A 19416-nucleotide genomic window follows, 5' to 3' on the forward strand; every position below is an offset into this window, starting at 1 on the left:
ATCTGTTTCCACTGCCCTTTCAGGTAGCTCATTCCAGAACATAGCTCATTACATAAAAATAATTACTCTCATCATCCCATTTTTGCCAATCACCTTAGATCTGAATCCTCTGGTTACAGCCCTTCAGCCACGGAAACAGTTTCTCCTTATTTACTCTATCTAAACCCTTCATGAATTTGTAGAACCTCTATTAAATCTCACCTTAACCTTCTCTGCTTTAAGGAGAACAATCCCAGCTTCTCCAGTCTCTCCACATGAACTGAAGTCCCTCATCCCTGGACCAATTCTAGTAAATCTCCTCCGCACCCTCTCCAAGGCCCTGACACCCTTCAAGGAATCTTGCTGCTGGGGTTGAGGTTGGTGTTTGCTTTAACTCACCCAGCTCCTTGGCACATTCTACCACCAGCTGTTCCTCCTTGCTCTCGTACTCCAACGTTTCGGTTGATAATTGAGCAGCCTACAGAGAAAATAAGAAAACAAGTCACACCCTCCAGCTGCAGTACAACCAAATCATTGGCTGGAGTTGGTCAGGGGCAGGGGGAATGGTGATGGGGGTGGGGCTCGGGGGGGGAGGGAATGAAGATCACAGGGTTCCAGTGCAAGGGTGTATGAAAGGAAAGAAAAAGAATGCATTTGTGTAGCACCTTTCACATCAGGACACCCCCAGCATGCTCTGAAATGTAGTCGCTGTTGTATTTTGGGAACCATGACATCCAGTTTTGCATCCCATAAACAGATAAAGAGCAGATAATCTACAATGAGACATTAATATTGGCCAGGACACTGGGCTAAGTCCCCTGCACTTGTTCAAAATAGTGGACGTGGGATCTTTCACATCCACCTCAGTGGACAGATGGGGCCTTGGTTTAACATCACATCTGAAACGTCACCTCCAAAAGTGTAGCATTCCCTCGGTACCACACTAACACAACCCAAGTACACAAACTAATGTCCTGAGTACAGACACTGACCTGGCCCGAATACAGACACGAACCATCCCAATTACAGACACTGGCCATCCCGATTAAGACACAGACCTATCCCAAATACAGGCACTGACCTGTCCCGAATACAGGCACTGACCTGTCCCGAATACAAACACCAACCATCCCAATTACAGACACTGGCCATCCCAAATTCAGGCACTGACCTGTCCCGAATACAGACACCAACCATCCCGATTACAGACACTGGCCATCCCAATTAAGACACAGACCTATCCTGAATACAGGCACTGACCTATCCCGAATACAGGCACTGACCTGTCCCGAATACAGGCACTGACCTGTCCTGATTAAGACACAGACCTATCCCGAATACAGGCACAGATCTGTCCCGATTACAGACACAGACCTATCCCGAATACAGGCACTGACCTGTCCTGAATACAGGCACAGACCTATCCTGAATACAGGCACTGACCTGTCCCGAATACAGGCACAGACCTGTCCCACTTACAGACACAGACCTATCCCGAATACAGACACTGACCTGTCCTGAATACAGACACAGACCTATCCCAAATACAGGCACTGACCTGTCCCGAATACGAACGCAGACCATGCTGAGCACCAGAGCCTGATGTGTGCCTTACTGTTCCCAGATGGCTGTAGCAGGTATAGGGTCAGTGATTACCTTGTGCCTCAGTTTCTGGTTCTCGTCTTCCAAGCAGTGGAGTTTCTGCTGCATGAATTCCAGGTGGACGGAATTCTGGAGAGAGACTGAAGACTCGTTCCGTCTCAAGCTGCAATTGGGAAATGACAAAATGAATCCACAAAGCACATTGAACAGCCACTGTACGGCCTCTGGACGCGAGAGTGTGTGAGTGAGGCAGATGGCAGAGATTCACGTGAGAGAGGGGGGGAGTGGGAGACAGGCAGAATGTGAAAGGAGGAACAGGCCAGAGGAGGAGTGAGGGAACAGGGAATGAAGGGAAGTGAGGAGCAGCAGAATTGGATATGGTCAGATGTGGGCATGAGGGATGTGGGCGTCGCTGGCTAGGCCAGCATTTATTGCCCATCCCTAATTGCCCTTGAGAACTGTGCCTCTCAGAGGACATTTAAGAGCCAACCACACTGCTGTGGGTCTGGAGTCACATGTAGGACAGACCAGACCAGGGAAGGATGACAGATTTCCTTCACTGAAGGACAATGGTTTCATGGTCATCATCCAGGTTTTTATTGAATTCAAATTTCACCATCTGTCATGATAGGATTCGAACCTGAGTCCCCAGAGCGTTACCCTGGATTAATAATAGAGTGACAATACCACTACGCCACTGCCTCCCCAGAGGAGTTGGATGGGTTTAGGAGGAGGTGGATTTGGATGAGGGGCGAGAGGGGTAGGGGTAAGGCGGAAGGCCTAGGATTGCTGGGGAGGCAGAGAGGTGTTGGGATGACTGGGGGAGGATGGGCTGGGGTGGGTAAGGGTGGAGTGAGGGGTTTGGGGAAAGTGGGTGGGGCTAGGATGGGTGGGGGAGGGGGAGGGGCTGGGAAAGGTGGGGGAGGGGCTGGGATGGGATGGGTGGAGGAGGGGGAGTGTAGGGCTGGGATAGGTAGGGGAGGGGTGGGGCTAGGATGGACGGGGAAAGGGGTACTCACGGGCTGCAGCAGGATGAATTGGGCTCAGTGTCCTCTGTTGTATTGGTGTAGAGATGGAGAAGATCATCTCTCATGCTCACTTCATGTTTAAGTTGTGCAACCTGTGGAAGGAAGGAAAGGGTTAATATCAAGAGGTTGACAGATTGAGTGACACCAGGAATTGCAGCTGTAAAGTAATGTGATATGTAATATACCTTTAAGGCGAGTGTTGTAATGTAAGATCACATGATCTTAGTGGGCTACCTCTGTGGGAAAGTCTCGAATTAGACACAGCAGATTGCAGACAGAGCTTTGCGTTGTGAGCACACAAAGGTAGCCGCTGAGTTTAGCTTGTAAATAAACAGATGTGTTTATTCTAATAACAATCTCCGGATGTTCTCTGTCTCTGTACCAACTCCAAAACAGGTGTGCAACCCAGATCCCTTAGCCCCAACAAACCAAATGGCACTGGATCCAACAAACTGATAGTGAAAAAAACAAAAACAGAAATACCTGTAAAAACTCAGCAGGTCTGGCAGCATCGGCGGAGAAGAGCAAAGTTGACATTTCGAGTCCTCATGACCCTTCAACAGAACTAAGTAGAAATAGGAAAGGGGTGAATTATAAGCTGGTTTGGGGCGGGGGGTGGGGGAGAACAAGGGGTGAGGGGGGTTGTTGGGACAAGCAAGCAGTGATAGGAGGAGATAACCAAAAGATGTCACAGACAAAAGAACTAAGAGTTGTTGAAGGGGGTGATATTATCTAAAAGAATGTGCTAATTAAGAGTGGAGAGCAGGCCAAGCAAGGTTGCTCTAGTGGGGGTGGGGTGAAATAAGCGATGGGTGGAATACATTTAAAAATAATGGAAACAGGTGGGAAAAGAAAAATCTATATAAATTATTGGAAAAAACAAAAGGGAGGTGGAAGAAACAGAAAGGGGGTGGGGATGGAGGAGGGAATTCAAGATCTATAGTTGTTGAATTCAATATTCAGTCTGGAAGGCTGTAAAGTGCCTAGTCGGAAGATGAGGTGTTGTTCCTCCAGTTTGCGTTGAGCTTCACTGGAACAATGCAGCAGGCCAAGGACAGACATGTGGGCAAGAGAGCAGGGTGGAGTGTTAAAATGGCAAGCGACAGGGAGGTTTGGGTCATTCTTGCGGACAGACCGCAGGTGTTCTGCAAAGCGGTCACCCAGTCTGCGTTTGGTCTCTTCAATGTAGAGGAAACCGCATTGGGAGCAGCGAATGCAGTAGACTAAGTTGGGGGAAATGCAAGTGAAATGCTGCTTCACTTGAAAGGAGTGTTTGGGCCCGTGGACGGTGAGGAGAGGGGAAGGGGCAGGTGTTGCATCTTCTGCGGTTGCATGGGAAGGTGCCGTGGGAGAGGGTTGAGGTGTAGGGGGTGATGGAGGAGTGGACCAGGGTATCACGGAGCGAATGATCCCTACGGAATGCCAACATGGGGGGTGAAGGGAAGATGTGTTTGGTGGTGGCATCATGCTGGAGTTGGCGGAAATGGTGGAGGATGATCCTTTGAATGTGGAGGCTGGTGGGGTGATAAGTGAGGACAAGGGGGATCCTATCATGGTTCTGGGAGGGAGGAGAAGGCGAGAGGGCAGATGCACTGGAGATGGGCCGGACACAGTTGAGGGCCCTGTCAACTACCGTGGGTGGAAAACCTCGGTTAAGGAAGAAGGAGGACATGTCAGAGGAACTGTTTTTTGAAGATGGCATCATCAGAACAGATGCAATGGAGGCGAAGGAACTGAGAGAATGGGATGGAGTCCTTACAGGAAGCGGGGTGTGAGGAGCTGTATTCGAGGTAGCTGTGGGAGTCGGTAGGCTTGTAATGGATATTGGTGGACAGTCTATCACCAGAGATTGAGACAGAGAGGTCAAGGAAGGGAAGGGAAGTGTCAGAGATGGACCATGTGAAAATGGAGGGGTGGAGATTGGAAGCAAGATTGATAAATTTTTCCAGGTCCCGACGAGAGCATGAAGCGGCACCGAAGTAATCATCGATGTACCGGAGAAAGAGTTGTGGAAGGGGGCTGGAGTAGGACTGCAACAAGGAATGTTCCACATACCCCATAAAGAGACAGGCATAGCTGGGGCCCATGCGGGTACCCATAGCCACACCTTTTATTTGGAGGAAGTGAGAGGAGTTAAAGGAGAAATTGTTCAGTATGAGAACAAGTTCAGCCAGACGGAGGAGAGTAGTGGTGGATGGGAATTGTTCGGGCCTCTGTTCGAGGAAGGAGCTAAGGGCCCTCAGACCTTTCTGGTGGGGGATGGAGGTGTAGAGGGATTGGACGTCCATGGTGAAGAGGAAGCGGTTGGGGCCAAGGAACTGGAAATTGTTGATATGATGTAGGGTGTCAGAGGAATCATGGATGTAGGTGGGAAGGGACTGGACAAGGGGAGAGAGAAGGGAGTCAAGATAGCGAGAAATGAATTCCGTAGGCAGGAACAGGCTGACACGATCGGTCTGCTGGGACAGTCCTGTTTGTGGATTTTGGGTAGGAGGTAGAAGCGGGCCGTCCGAGGTTGGGAGACTATCAGGTTGGAAGCTGTGGAAGGAAGATCTCCAAAGGAGATGAGGTCAGTGACAGTCCTGGAGACAATGGCTTGATGTTCAGTGGTGGGGTCATGGTCCAGGGAGAGGTAGGAGGAAGTGTCTGCGAGTTGATGCTCAGCCTCCGCGAGGTAGAGGTCAGTGCACCAGACAACAACAGCACCACCCTTGTCAGCGGGTTTGATGACAATGTCAGGGTTGGACCTGAGAGAACGGCATGCAGTAAGTTCAGAGAAAGACAGGTTAGAATGGGTGAGAGGAGCAGAGAAATTGAGACGACTAATGTCGCGCTGACAGTTCTCAATGAAAAGATCAAGAGAAGGTAAGAATCCAGAGGGAGGGGTCCAGGTGGAGGGAGAATATTGGAGGTGGGTGAAAGAATCCTTTGAATGGGGAGAGGACTCCTGCCCAAAGCAGTGAGCACGGAGACGAAGACGGCGGAAGAAGAGTTCAGCATCGTGCCGAGGCCGAAATTCATTGAGATGAGGGCGTAAGGGTATGAAACTAAGTCCTTTGCTGAGCACTGAACGTTCAGCGTCGGAGAGGGGAAGGTCAGGGGGTATAGTGAATACACGGCTGGGGCTGGGATTGGAAGATGGGGTGGGGACGGAGGAACAGGCAGGGGTGGAGGGTCCTAGATGGGTGTTGGTGTCGATGAGTTGTTGGAGCTTGCGTTCCTTAGCACTTGAGAGAAAACGTTTCTTGTTGAGACGTCGGATGAGATGAAGAATAAAATGAAACTGGGGGCACGCGCAGCTTTGAAAAAGGGTACGGTGGTGCTGCTGGAGGGAGAGGTCGAGTGTGTTCATATGGCGGCGCATGGCACTGAGTGTGGATCTCAGAATGTGATGGGAACAGCAGTCCGAGGAGCGTTTTATGTCCCGGAGATACCTGTAACCCTGGGTGGGTTCGAAAGGGATGGAATTTCAGTTGAAATCCACGTGGGGTAAGTCGGAGACGGAGACAGTCACTGAGAAAGGAGATATGGCTGTGGAAGCGGGTTTTAGTAAACACCTTGTCAAACACCAGGAGGAGGGAAATAGAAAGCAATGAAGGTGAACAAGGCAAAAGAGATTCAAAAATCCTGATGGAGCCTGCTGAGTATTTCCAGGTATTTCTGTTTTTGTTTTGGATTTCCAACATCCGCACTTTTAGATTTTTAAAACTGATAGTGAAACAAGGCAGAAATGAAGGGCCAGGGTTTCATGTGTTGCTTCTTCCAATATCACTGATGCATTATCTGTTTGAAATGTTGATCTACATTGGGCAGCATACCGGGAGGGGGGGATGGTGGAATCCCCTGCTCTTCTTCAAAATACTGACCATAAGATCTGAAAGCATGAGTGACAGGACAGTTTAATGTCCCCTCTGAAAGACAGCATCTCTGACAGTGCAGCACGCTCTCAGAGCTGCACTGGGAGCCTAAATGATATGCTCAAATCTTTGGAGGGAATTTGAACCCGAGCATTCTCCATTAGAGGTGAGTATGTTACACCCTGAGCCATTGTTGAGACCTCAGTTAGTGATTGAGAAAGGAGTATGTCCACGGGTTAGAATGTGATGGGATCAGGGGTGGTGAATGAGGAGTGGAGGGTGCTCAGCCCGTCACTTGCCTTTGCATACAGCTTTCCATCACCTCGGGACATCACAAAGTAATTTCTTTCTTAGATAATCCGGTAATGTTGGTTGAGGGATAAATATTGGCCAGGTGCCCTTTTACGAATAGTGCTGTGGAACATCTTACAGCCCCCTCAACAGGTAGAGGTGGCCTCAGTTTAACATCTCACCTCAGCACCACTAGCAATGCAGCACCCCCTCAGAGCTGCACTGGAGCATCAGCCTGCATTGGGGGTTCAGCTCTGTGGAGCCTGTGTTCTGACACAACACTGAGCCATGGCTATCAGGTTGTTAAAGAGAGGGCAGAAAGTTAGACAATGACTGTTTCCAGAGTGTGTAACAGGGCTGTTGTGTGACATTGACTGAATGCTGATGGAGAAAATCAGCAGCACCTTGTTCTATCCCAGCTGCTCAGTCTCACCTCCTCGTTGATGTGTTGGAGCTGTTCCTCCAGGTAATCATTGTTCTCGGTCAGGATCCGGTTCTGTTTCAGGAGAGACTGCCCAATCCGAGCCGCCAACTCCAGATCACGCTCTTTCTGAAATCACACCATCATTACTCAGTTTGGAACAGAAAACTGAACCAAACAGCAGAGATTATTCGGAATGACATGCCCATACTTCATGTCACTACAACTTTCCAATGAGACCACAAGCTCACATCTTCCAAAACAGAAAAACAAACTCCAAAAACCATCATTATCAATGTTTACCCCAGGGGCTTTCCCTCATTTTCCACCACCTCTTGTGCAGATACTGCCTCTCACTGGGGTACGGTTCCACACGCACTGACTCTCACTGGGATACAGTTCCACACACACTGACTCCCACTGGGGTACAGTTCCACACACACTGACTCTCACTGGGGTACAGTTCCACACACACTGACTCTCACTGGGATACAGTTCCACACGCACTGACTCCCACTGGGGTACAGTTCCACACACACTGACTCTCACTTAGGTACAGTTCCACACACACTGACTCCCACTGGGGTACGGTTCCACACACACTGACTCTCATGGGGTACAGTTCCACACACACTGACTCTGACTGGGGTACAGTTCCACACACACTGACTCTCACTGGGGTACGGTTCCACACACACTGACTCCCACTGGGGTACAGCTCCACACACACTGACTCTCACTGGGCTATGGTTCCACACACACTGACTCTCACTGGGGTACAGTTCCACAAACACTGACTCTCACTGGGGTACAGTTCAACAAACACTGACTCTCACTGGGGTACGGTTCCACACACACTGACTCTCACTGGGGTACAGTTCCACAAACACTGACTCTCACTGGGGTACGGTTCCACACACACTGACTCTCACTGGGGTACGGTTCCACACACACTGACTCTCTCTGGGGTACAGTTCCACACACACTGACTCCCACTGGGGTACAGATCCACATACACTGACTCCCACTGGGGTACAGTTCCACATACACTGACTCTCACTGGGGTACGGTTCCACACACACTGACTCCCACTGGGGTACGGTTCCACACACACACTGACTCTCACTGGGGTACAGTTCCACACACACTGACTCTCACTGGGGTACAGTTCCACACATACTGACTCCCACTGGGGTACAGTTCCACACACACTGACTCACACTGGGGTACGGTTCCACACACACTGACTCTCACTGGGGTACGGTTCCACACACACTGACTCTCTCTGGGGTACAGTTCCACACACACTGACTCCCACTGGGGTACAGTTCCACATACACTGACTCCCACTGGGGTACGGTTCCACACACACTGACACTCACTGGGGTACAGTTCCACATACACTGACTCCCACTGGGGTACAGTTCCACATACACTGACTCCCCCTGGGGTACGGTTCCACACACACTGACTCCCACTGGGGTACGGTTCCACACAGACACTGACTCTCACTGGGGTACGGTTCCACACATACTGACTCTCACTGGGGTACGGTTCCACACATACTGACTCCCACTGGGGTACGGTTCCACACACACTGACTCCCACTGGAGTACGGTTCCACACACACTGACTCTCACTGGGGTACAGTTCCACACATACTGACTCTCATTGGGGTACAGTTCCACACACACTGACCCTCACTGGGGTACGGTTCCACACATACTGACACTCACTGGGGTACGGTTCCACACACACTGACTCTCACTGGGGTACAGTTCCACACATACTGACACTCACTGGGGTACGGTTCCACACACACTGACTCCCACTAGGATACAGTTGCACACACACTGAATAACACCGAGGTGCAGTTCAACACACATTGACACTGACTGGGGTGCAGTTCCAGACAAACTGACTCTCACTGGGGTACAGTTCCACACACACTGACTCACACTGAGTTACAGTTCCAGATAAACTGACTCTCACTGGGGTACAGTTCCACACACGCTGACTCTCACTGGGGTACAGTTCCACACACACTGACTCACACTGAGGTACAGTTCCAGACAAACTGGCTCTCACTGGGGTACAGTTCCACACACACTGACTCAACTGAGGTACAGTTCCACACACACTGACTCACACTGGGGTACAGTTCCACACACACTGACTCTCACTTGGGTACAGTTCCACACACACTGACTCTCACTGGGGTACAGTTCCACACACACTGAGTCTCACTGGGGTACAGTTCCACACACACTGACTCTCACTGGGGTACAGTTCCACACACACTGACTCTCACTGGGGTACAGTTCCACATACACTGACTCTCATTGGGGTACAGTTCCACACACATACTGACTCTCATTGGGGTACAGTTCCACACGCACTGAATCTCGCTGGGGTAAATTTCCACACATGCACTGACTCTCACTTAGGTACAGTTCCACACACACACTAAATCACACTGAGGTACAGTTCCATACACACTTACTCTCACTGGGGTACAGTTCCACACACACAGATTCACGCTGGGGTACAGATCCACACACACTGACACTCACTGGGGTACAGTTCCACACACACTGACTCCCACTGGGGTACGGTTCCACACACACTGACTCTCATGGGGTACAGTTCCACACACACTGACTCTGACTGGGGTACAGTTCCACACACACTGACTCTCACTGGGGTACGGTTCCACACACACTGACTCCCACTGGGGTACAGCTCCACACACACTGACTCTCACTGGGCTACGGTTCCACACACACTGACTCTCACTGGGGTACAGTTCCACAAACACTGACTCTCACTGGGGTACAGTTCAACAAACACTGACTCTCACTGGGGTACGGTTCCACACACACTGACTCTCACTGGGGTACAGTTCCACAAACACTGACTCTCACTGGGGTACGGTTCCACACACACTGACTCTCACTGGGGTACGGTTCCACACACACTGACTCTCTCTGGGGTACAGTTCCACACACACTGACTCCCACTGGGGTACAGATCCACATACACTGACTCCCACTGGGGTACAGTTCCACATACACTGACTCCCACTGGGGTACGGTTCCACACACACTGACTCCCACTGGGGTACGGTTCCACACACACACTGACTCTCACTGGGGTACAGTTCCACACACACTGACTCTCACTGGGGTACGGTTCCACACATACTGACTCCCACTGGGGTACAGTTCCACACACACTGACTCACACTGGGGTACGGTTCCACACACACTGACTCTCACTGGGGTACGGTTCCACACACACTGACTCTCTCTGGGGTACAGTTCCACACACACTGACTCCCACTGGGGTACAGTTCCACATACACTGACTCCCACTGGGGTACGGTTCCACACACACTGACACTCACTGGGGTACAGTTCCACATACACTGACTCCCACTGGGGTACAGTTCCATATACACTGACTCCCCCTGGGGTACGGTTCCACACACACTGACTCCCACTGGGGTACGGTTCCACACAGACACTGACTCTCACTGGGGTACGGTTCCACACATACTGACTCTCACTGGGGTACGGTTCCACACATACTGACTCCCACTGCGGTACGGTTCCACACACACTGACTCCCACTGGAGTACGGTTCCACACACACTGACTCTCACTGGGGTACAGTTCCACACATACTGACTCTCATTGGGGTACAGTTCCACACACACTGACCCTCACTGGGGTACGGTTCCACACATACTGACACTCACTGGGGTACGGTTCCACACACAATGACTCTCACTGGGGTACAGTTCCACACATACTGACACTCACTGGGGTACGGTTCCACACACACTGACTCCCACTAGGATACAGTTGCACACACACTGAATAACACCGAGGTGCAGGTCAACACACATTGACACTGACTGGGGTGCAGTTCCAGACAAACTGACTCTCACTGGGGTACAGTTCCACACACACTGACTCACACTGAGTTACAGTTCCAGATAAACTGACTCTCACTGGGGTACGGTTCCACACACGCTGACTCTCACTGGGGTACAGTTCCACACACACTGACTCACACTGAGGTACAGTTCCAGACAAACTGGCTCTCACTGGGGTACAGTTCCACACACACTGACTCAACTGAGGTACAGTTCCACACACACTGACTCTTACTGGGGTACAGTTCCACACACACTGACTCTCACTTGGGTACAGTTCCACACACACTGACTCTCACTGGGGTACAGTTCCACACACACTGAGTCTCACTGGGGTACAGTTCCACACACACTGACTCTCACTGGGGTACAGTTCCACACACACTGACTCTCACTGGGGTACAGTTCCACATACACTGACTCTCATTGGGGTACAGTTCCACACACATACTGACTCTCATTGGGGTACAGTTCCACACGCACTGAATCTCGCTGGGGTACATTTCCACACATGCACTGACTCTCACTTAGGTACAGTTCCACACACACACTAAATCACACTGAGGTACAGTTCCATACACACTTACTCTCACTGTGGTACAGTTCCACACATACAGATTCTCGCTGGGGTACAGATCCACACACACTGACACTCACTGGGGTACAGTTCCACACACACTGACTCTCACTGGGGTACAGTTCCACACACACTGACTCTCACTGGGATACAGTTCCACATACACTGAGTCTCACTGGGGTACAGTTCCACACACACTGACTGACTGAGGTACAGTTCAACACACACTGACTCCCACTGGGGTACGGTTCCACACAGACACTGACTCTCACTGGGGTACAGTTCAACACACACTGACTCTCACTGGGGTACAGTTCCACATACACTGAGTCTCACTGGGGTACAGTTTCACACACACTGACTGACTGAGGTACAGTTCAACAAACACTGACTCCCACTGGGGTACGGTTCCACACAGACACTGACTCTCACTGGGGTACAGTTCTACATAAACTGACTCACACTGAGGTACAGTTCAACACACACTGACTCTCACTGGGGTACAGTTCCACACACACTGACTCTCACTGGGGTACAGTTCCACACACACTGACTCTCACTGGGGTAAATTCCACATACACTGACTCTCATTGGGGTACAGTTCCACACACACACTGACTCTCACTGGGGTACAGTTCCACACACACTGAATCTCACTGGGGTACATTTCCACACATGCACTGACTCTCACTTAGGTACAGTTCCACACACACACTAAATCACACTGAGGTACAGTTCCAAACACACTGAGTCTCACTGGGGTACAGTTCCACACACACAGATTCTCGCTGGGGTACAGATCCACACACACTGACACTCACTGGGGTACAGTTCCACACATACTGACTCTCACTGGGGTACAGTTCCTCACACACTGACTCTCACTGGGATACAGTTCCACATACACTGAGTCTCACTGGGGTACAGTCCACACACACTGACTGACTGAGGTACAGTTCAACACACACTGACTCCCACTGGGGTAAAGTTCCACATACACTGACTCTCACTAGGGTACATTTCCACACATGCACTGACTCTCACTTAGGTACAGTTCGACACACACACTAAATCACACTGAGGTACAGTTCCATACACACTTACTCTCACTGGGGTACAGTTCCACACACACAGATTCTCGCTGGGGTACAGATCCACACACACTGACGCTCAGTGGGGTACAGTTCCATACACACTGACACTCACTGGGGTACAGTTCCACACACACTGACACTCACTGGGGAACAGTTCCACACACACTGACTCTCACTGGGATACAGTTCCACATACACTGAGTCTCACTGGGGTACAGTTTCACACACACTGACTGACTGAGGTACAGTTCAACAAACACTGACTCCCACTGGGGTACGGTTCCACACAGACACTGACTCTCACTGGGGTACAGTTCCACATAAAATAACTCTCACTGGGGTACAGTTCCACATAAACTAACTCTCACTGAGGTACAGTTCAACACACACTGACTCCCAATGGGGTACAGTTCCACATACACTGACTCTCACTGGGGTACAGTTCCACACACACTGACACTCACTGGGGTACAGTTCCACACACACTGACTGACTGAGGTACAGTTCCACACACACTGACTCCCACTGGGGTACGGTTCCACACAGGCACTGACTCTCACTGGGGTACAGTTCCACATACACTGACTCTCACTGGGGTACAGTTCCACACACACTGACTCTCACTGGGGTACGGGTTCCACACAGACACAGACTCTCACTGGGGTACAGTTCCACACACACTGACTCTCACTGGGGTACAGTTCCACATACACTGACTCTCACTGGGGTACAGTTCCACACACACTGACTCTGACTGGGGTACAGTTCCACACACACTGACTCTCACTGGGGTACGGTTCCACACACACTGACACCCACTGGGGTACAGCTCCACACACACTGACTCTCACTGGGCGACGGTTCCACACACACTGACTCTCACTTGGGTACAGTTCCACAAACACTGACTCTCACTGGGGTACAGTTCCACAAACACTGACTCTCACTGGGGTACGGTTCCACACAAACTGACTCTCACTGGGGTACATTTCGACAAACACTGACTCTCACTGGGGTACGGTTCCACACACACTGACTCTCACTGGGGTACGGTTCCACACACACTGACTCTCTCTGGGGTACAGTTCCACACACACTGACTCCCACTGGGGTACAGTTCCACATACACTGACTCCCACTGGGGTACGGTTCCACACACACTGACACTCACTGGGGTACAGTTCCACATACACTGACTCCCACTGGGGTACAGTTCCACATACACTGACTCCCACTGGGGTACGGTTCCACACAGACTGACTCCCACTGGGGTACGGTTCCACACACACACTGACTCTCACTGGGGTACAGTTCCACACACACTGACTCTCACTGGGGTACGGTTCCACACATACTGACTCCCACTGGGGTACAGTTCCACACACACTGACTCACACTGGGGTACAGTTCCACACACACTGACTCTCACTGGGGTACATTTCCACACATGCACTGACTCTCACTTAGGTACAGTTCCACACACACTGACTCTCACTGGGATACAGTTCCACACACAATGCGTCTCACTGGGGTACAGTTCCACACACACTGACTCTCACTGGGGTACAGTTCCACACACACTGACTCTCACTGGGGTACAGTTCCACATACACTGACTATCACTGGGGTGCAGTTCCACACACACTGACACTCACTGGGGTACAGTTCAATACACACTGACTCTCACTGGGATACAGTTCCACATACACTGAGTCTCACTGGGGTACAGTTCCACACACACTGACTGACTGAGGTACAGTTCAACAAACACTGACTCCCACTGGGGTACGGTTCCACACAGACACTGACTCTCACTGGGGTATAGTTCCACATAAACTAACTCTCACTGGGGTACAGTTCCACACACACTGACTCTCACTGGGGTACAGTTCCACACACACTGACTGACTGAGGTACAGTTCAACACACACTGACTCCAACTGGGGTACGGTTCCACACAGACACTGACTCTCACTGGGGTACAATTCCACATAAACTAACTCTCACTGGGGTACAGTTCAACACACACTGACTCTCACTGGGGTACAGTTCCACATACACTGACTCTCACTGGGGTACATTTCCACACATGCACTGACTCTCACTTAGGTACAGTTCCACACACACACTAAATCACACTGAGGTACAGTTCCACACACACAGATTCTCGCTGGGGTACAGATCCACACACACTGACACTCACTGGGGAACAGTTCCACACACACTGACTCCCACTGGGGTACGGTTCCACACACACTGACTCTCACTGGGGTACGGTTCCACACACACTGACTGACTGAGGTACAGTTCCACACACACTGACTCCCACTGGGGTACGGTTCCTCACAGGCACTGACTCTCACTGGGGTACAGTTCTACATACACTGACTCTCACTGGGGTACATTTCCACACATGCACTGACTCTCACTTAGGTACAGTTCCACACACACTGACTCTCACTAGGATACAGTTCCACACACAATGCGTCTCACTGGGGTACAGTTCCACACACACTGACTCTCACTGGGGTACAGTTCCACACACACTGACTCTCACTGGGGTACAGTTCCACATACACTGACTATCACTGGGGTGCAGTTCCACACACACTGACACTCACTGGGGTACAGTTCCACACACATTGACTCTCACTGGGATACAGTTCCACATACACTGAGTCTCACTGGGGTACAGTTTCACACACACTGACTGACTGAGGTACAGTTCAACAAACACTGACTCCCACTGGGGTATGGTTCCACACAGACACTGACTCTCACTGGGGTACAGTTCCACATAAAATAACTCTCACTGGGGTACAGTTCCACATAAACTAACTCTCACTGGGGTACAGTTCAACACACACTGACTCCCACTGGGGTACAGTTCCACATACACTGACTCTCACTGGGGTACAGTTCCACACACACTGACACTCACTGGGGTACAGTTCCACACACACTGACTGACTGAGGTACAGTTCCACACACACTGACTCCCACTGGGGTACGGTTCCACACAGGCACTGACTCTCACTGGGATACAGTTCCACACACAATGCGTCTCACTGGGGTACAGTTCCACACACACTGACTCTCACTGGGGTACAGTTCCACACACACTGACTCTCACTGGGGTACAGTTCCACATACACTGACTATCACTGGGGTGCAGTTCCACACACACTGACACTCACTGGGGTACAGTTCCACACACACTGACTCTCACTGGGATACAGTTCCACATACACTGAGTCTCACTGGGGTACAGTTTCACACACACTGACTGACTGAGGTACAGTTCAACAAACACTGACTCCCACTGGGGTATGGTTCCACACAGACACTGACTCTCACTGGGGTACAGTTCCACATACACTGACTCTCACTGGGGTACAGTTCCACACACACTGACTCTCACTGGGGTACAGTTTCACACACACTGAGTCTCACTGGGGTACAGTTCCACACACACTGACTCGCACTGGGGTACAGTTCCACATACACTGACTCTCACTGGGGTACAGTTCCACACACACTGACTCTCACTGGGGTACAGTTCCACACACACTGAGTCTCACTGGGGTACAGTTCCACACACACTGACTCTCACTGGGGTACAGTTCCACACACACTGACTCTCACTGGGGTACAGTTCCACATACACTGACTCTCACTGGGGTACAGTTCCACATACACTGACTCTCACTGGGGTGCATTTCCACACACACTGACACTCACTGTGGCACAGTTCCACACACGAGTTCAGTTCCACACATGCACTGACTCTCACTTAAGTACAGTTCCACACACACTGACTCTCACTGGGGTACAATTCCACATACACTGACTCTCACTGGGCTACAATTCCACATACACTGACTCTCACTGGGGTACAGTTCCACACACACTGACTCTCACTGGGGTACAGTCCCACACACACTGACTCTCACTGGGGTGCAGTTCCAGACACACTGACTCTCACTGGGTTACAGTCCCACACACACTGACTCTCACTGGGGTACAGTTCCACACACACACTGACTCTCACTGGGGTACAGTTCCAGACACACTGACTCTCACTGGGTTACAGTCCCACACACACTGACTCTCACTGGGGTACAGTTCCACACACACACTGACTCTCACTGGGGTACAGTTCCACACACACTGACTCTCACTGGGATACAGTTCCACACACACTGACTCTCACTGGGGTACAGTTCCACACACACTGACTCTCACTGGGGAACAGTTTCACACACACTGACTGACTGAGGTACAGTTCAACACACACTGACTCCAACTGGGGTACGGTTCCACACAGACACTGACTCTCACTGGGGTACAATTCCACATAAACTAACTCTCACTGGGGTACAGTTCAACACACACTGACTCTCACTGGGGTACAGTTCCACATACACTGACTCTCACTGGGGTACATTTCCACACATGCACTGACTCTCACTTAGGTACAGTTCCACACACGCAGATTCTCGCTGGGGTACAGATCCACACACACTGACACTCACTGGGGAACAGTTCCACACACATAGATTCTCGCTGGGGTACAGTTCCACACACACTGAGTCTCACTGGGGTACAGTTCCACACACACTGACTCTCACTGGGGTACGGTTCCACACACACTGACTCTCACTGGGGTACGGTTCCACACACACTGACTGACTGAGGTACAGTTCCAGACACACTGACTCCCACTGGGGTACGGTTCCTCACAGGCACTGACTCTCACTGGGGTACAGTTCTACATACACTGACTCTCACTGGGGTACATTTCCACACATGCACTGACTCTCACTTAGGTACAGTTCCACACACACTGACTCTCACTGGGATACAGTTCCACACACAATGCATCTCACTGGGGTACAGTTCCACACACACTGACTCTCACTGGGGTACAGTTCCACACACACTGACTCTCACTGGGGTACAGTTCCACATACACTGACTATCACTGAGGTGCAGTTCCACACACACTGACACTCACTGGGGAACAGTTCCACACACACTGACTCTCACTGGGATACAGTTCCACATACACTGAGTCTCACTGGGGTACAGTTTCACACACACTGACTGACTGAGGTACAGTTCAACAAACACTGACTCCCACTGGGGTACGGTTCCACACAGACACTGACTCTCACTGGGGTACAGTTCCACATAAAATAACTCTCACTGGGGTACAGTTCAACACACACTGACTCCCACTGGGGTACAGTTCCACATACACTGACTCTCACTGGGGTACAGTTCCACACACACTGACACTCACTGGGGTACAGTTCCACACACACTGACTGACTGAGGTTCAGTTCCACACACACTGACTCCCACTGGGGTACGGTTCCACACAGGCACTGACTCTCACTGGAGTACAGTTCCACATACACTGACTCTCACTGGGCTACAATTCCACATACACTGACTCTCACTGGGGTACAGTTCCACACACACTGACTCTCACTGGGGTACAGTCCCACACACACTGACTCTCACTGGGGTGCAGTTCCAGACACACTGACTCTCACTGGGTTACAGTCCCACACACACTGACTCTCACTGGGGTACAGTTCCACACACACACTGACTCTCACTGGGGTACAGTTCCAGACACACTGACTCTCACTGGGTTACAGTCCCACACACACTGACTCTCACTGGGGTACAGTTCCACACACACACTGACTCTCACTGGGGTACAGTTCCACACACACTGACTCTCACTGGGATACAGTTCCACACACACTGACTCTCACTGGGGTACAGTTCCACACACACTGACTCTCACTGGGGAACAGTTTCACACACACTGACTGACTGAGGTACAGTTCAACACACACTGACTCCAACTGGGGTACGGTTCCACACAGACACTGACTCTCACTGGGGTACAATTCCACATAAACTAACTCTCACTGGGGTACAGTTCAACACACACTGACTCTCACTGGGGTACAGTTCCACATACACTGACTCTCACTGGGGTACATTTCCACACATGCACTGACTCTCACTTAGGTACAGTTCCACACACACAGATTCTCGCTGGGGTACAGATCCACACACACTGACACTCACTGGGGAACAGTTCCACACACATAGATTCTCGCTGGGGTACAGTTCCACACACACTGAGTCTCACTGGGGTACAGTTCCACACACACTGACTCTCACTGGGGTACGGTTCCACACACACTGACTCTCACTGGGGTACGGTTCCACACACACTGACTGACTGAGGTACAGTTCCAGACACACTGACTCCCACTGGGGTACGGTTCCTCACAGGCACTGACTCTCACTGGGGTACAGTTCTACATACACTGACTCTCACTGGGGTACATTTCCACACATGCACTGACTCTCACTTAGGTACAGTTCCACACACACTGACTCTCACTGGGATACAGTTCCACACACAATGCATCTCACTGGGGTACAGTTCCACACACACTGACTCTCACTGGGGTACAGTTCCACATACACTGACTATCACTGGGGTGCAGTTCCACACACACTGACACTCACTGGGGAACAGTTCCACACACACTGACTCTCACTGGGATACAGTTCCACATACACTGAGTCTCACTG

At 50.9% G+C, this 19416-nt stretch overlaps 1 protein-coding gene across 1 annotated transcript in view; it reads right to left on the bottom strand.

The window, feature by feature from the left end:
- The window catches only part of LOC121269106 (trafficking kinesin-binding protein 1-like), a gene marked incomplete at its 5' end in the record, with an annotated part of 70245 nt that overhangs the window by 16541 nt on the left and 34288 nt on the right, over window positions 1-19416 (bottom strand). Inside the window, 4 exons of the mRNA XM_041173570.1 lie at window positions 379-457; window positions 1636-1744; window positions 2601-2701; window positions 7191-7307. Of these exons, the coding sequence (XP_041029504.1) occupies window positions 379-457; window positions 1636-1744; window positions 2601-2701; window positions 7191-7307 (406 nt within the window). The remainder of the gene's footprint in view (window positions 1-378; window positions 458-1635; window positions 1745-2600; window positions 2702-7190; window positions 7308-19416) is intronic.

This window comes from Carcharodon carcharias, chromosome 23 (assembly GCF_017639515.1).
Source record: "Carcharodon carcharias isolate sCarCar2 chromosome 23, sCarCar2.pri, whole genome shotgun sequence".
NCBI classification, from domain to species: domain Eukaryota; kingdom Metazoa; phylum Chordata; class Chondrichthyes; order Lamniformes; family Lamnidae; genus Carcharodon; species Carcharodon carcharias.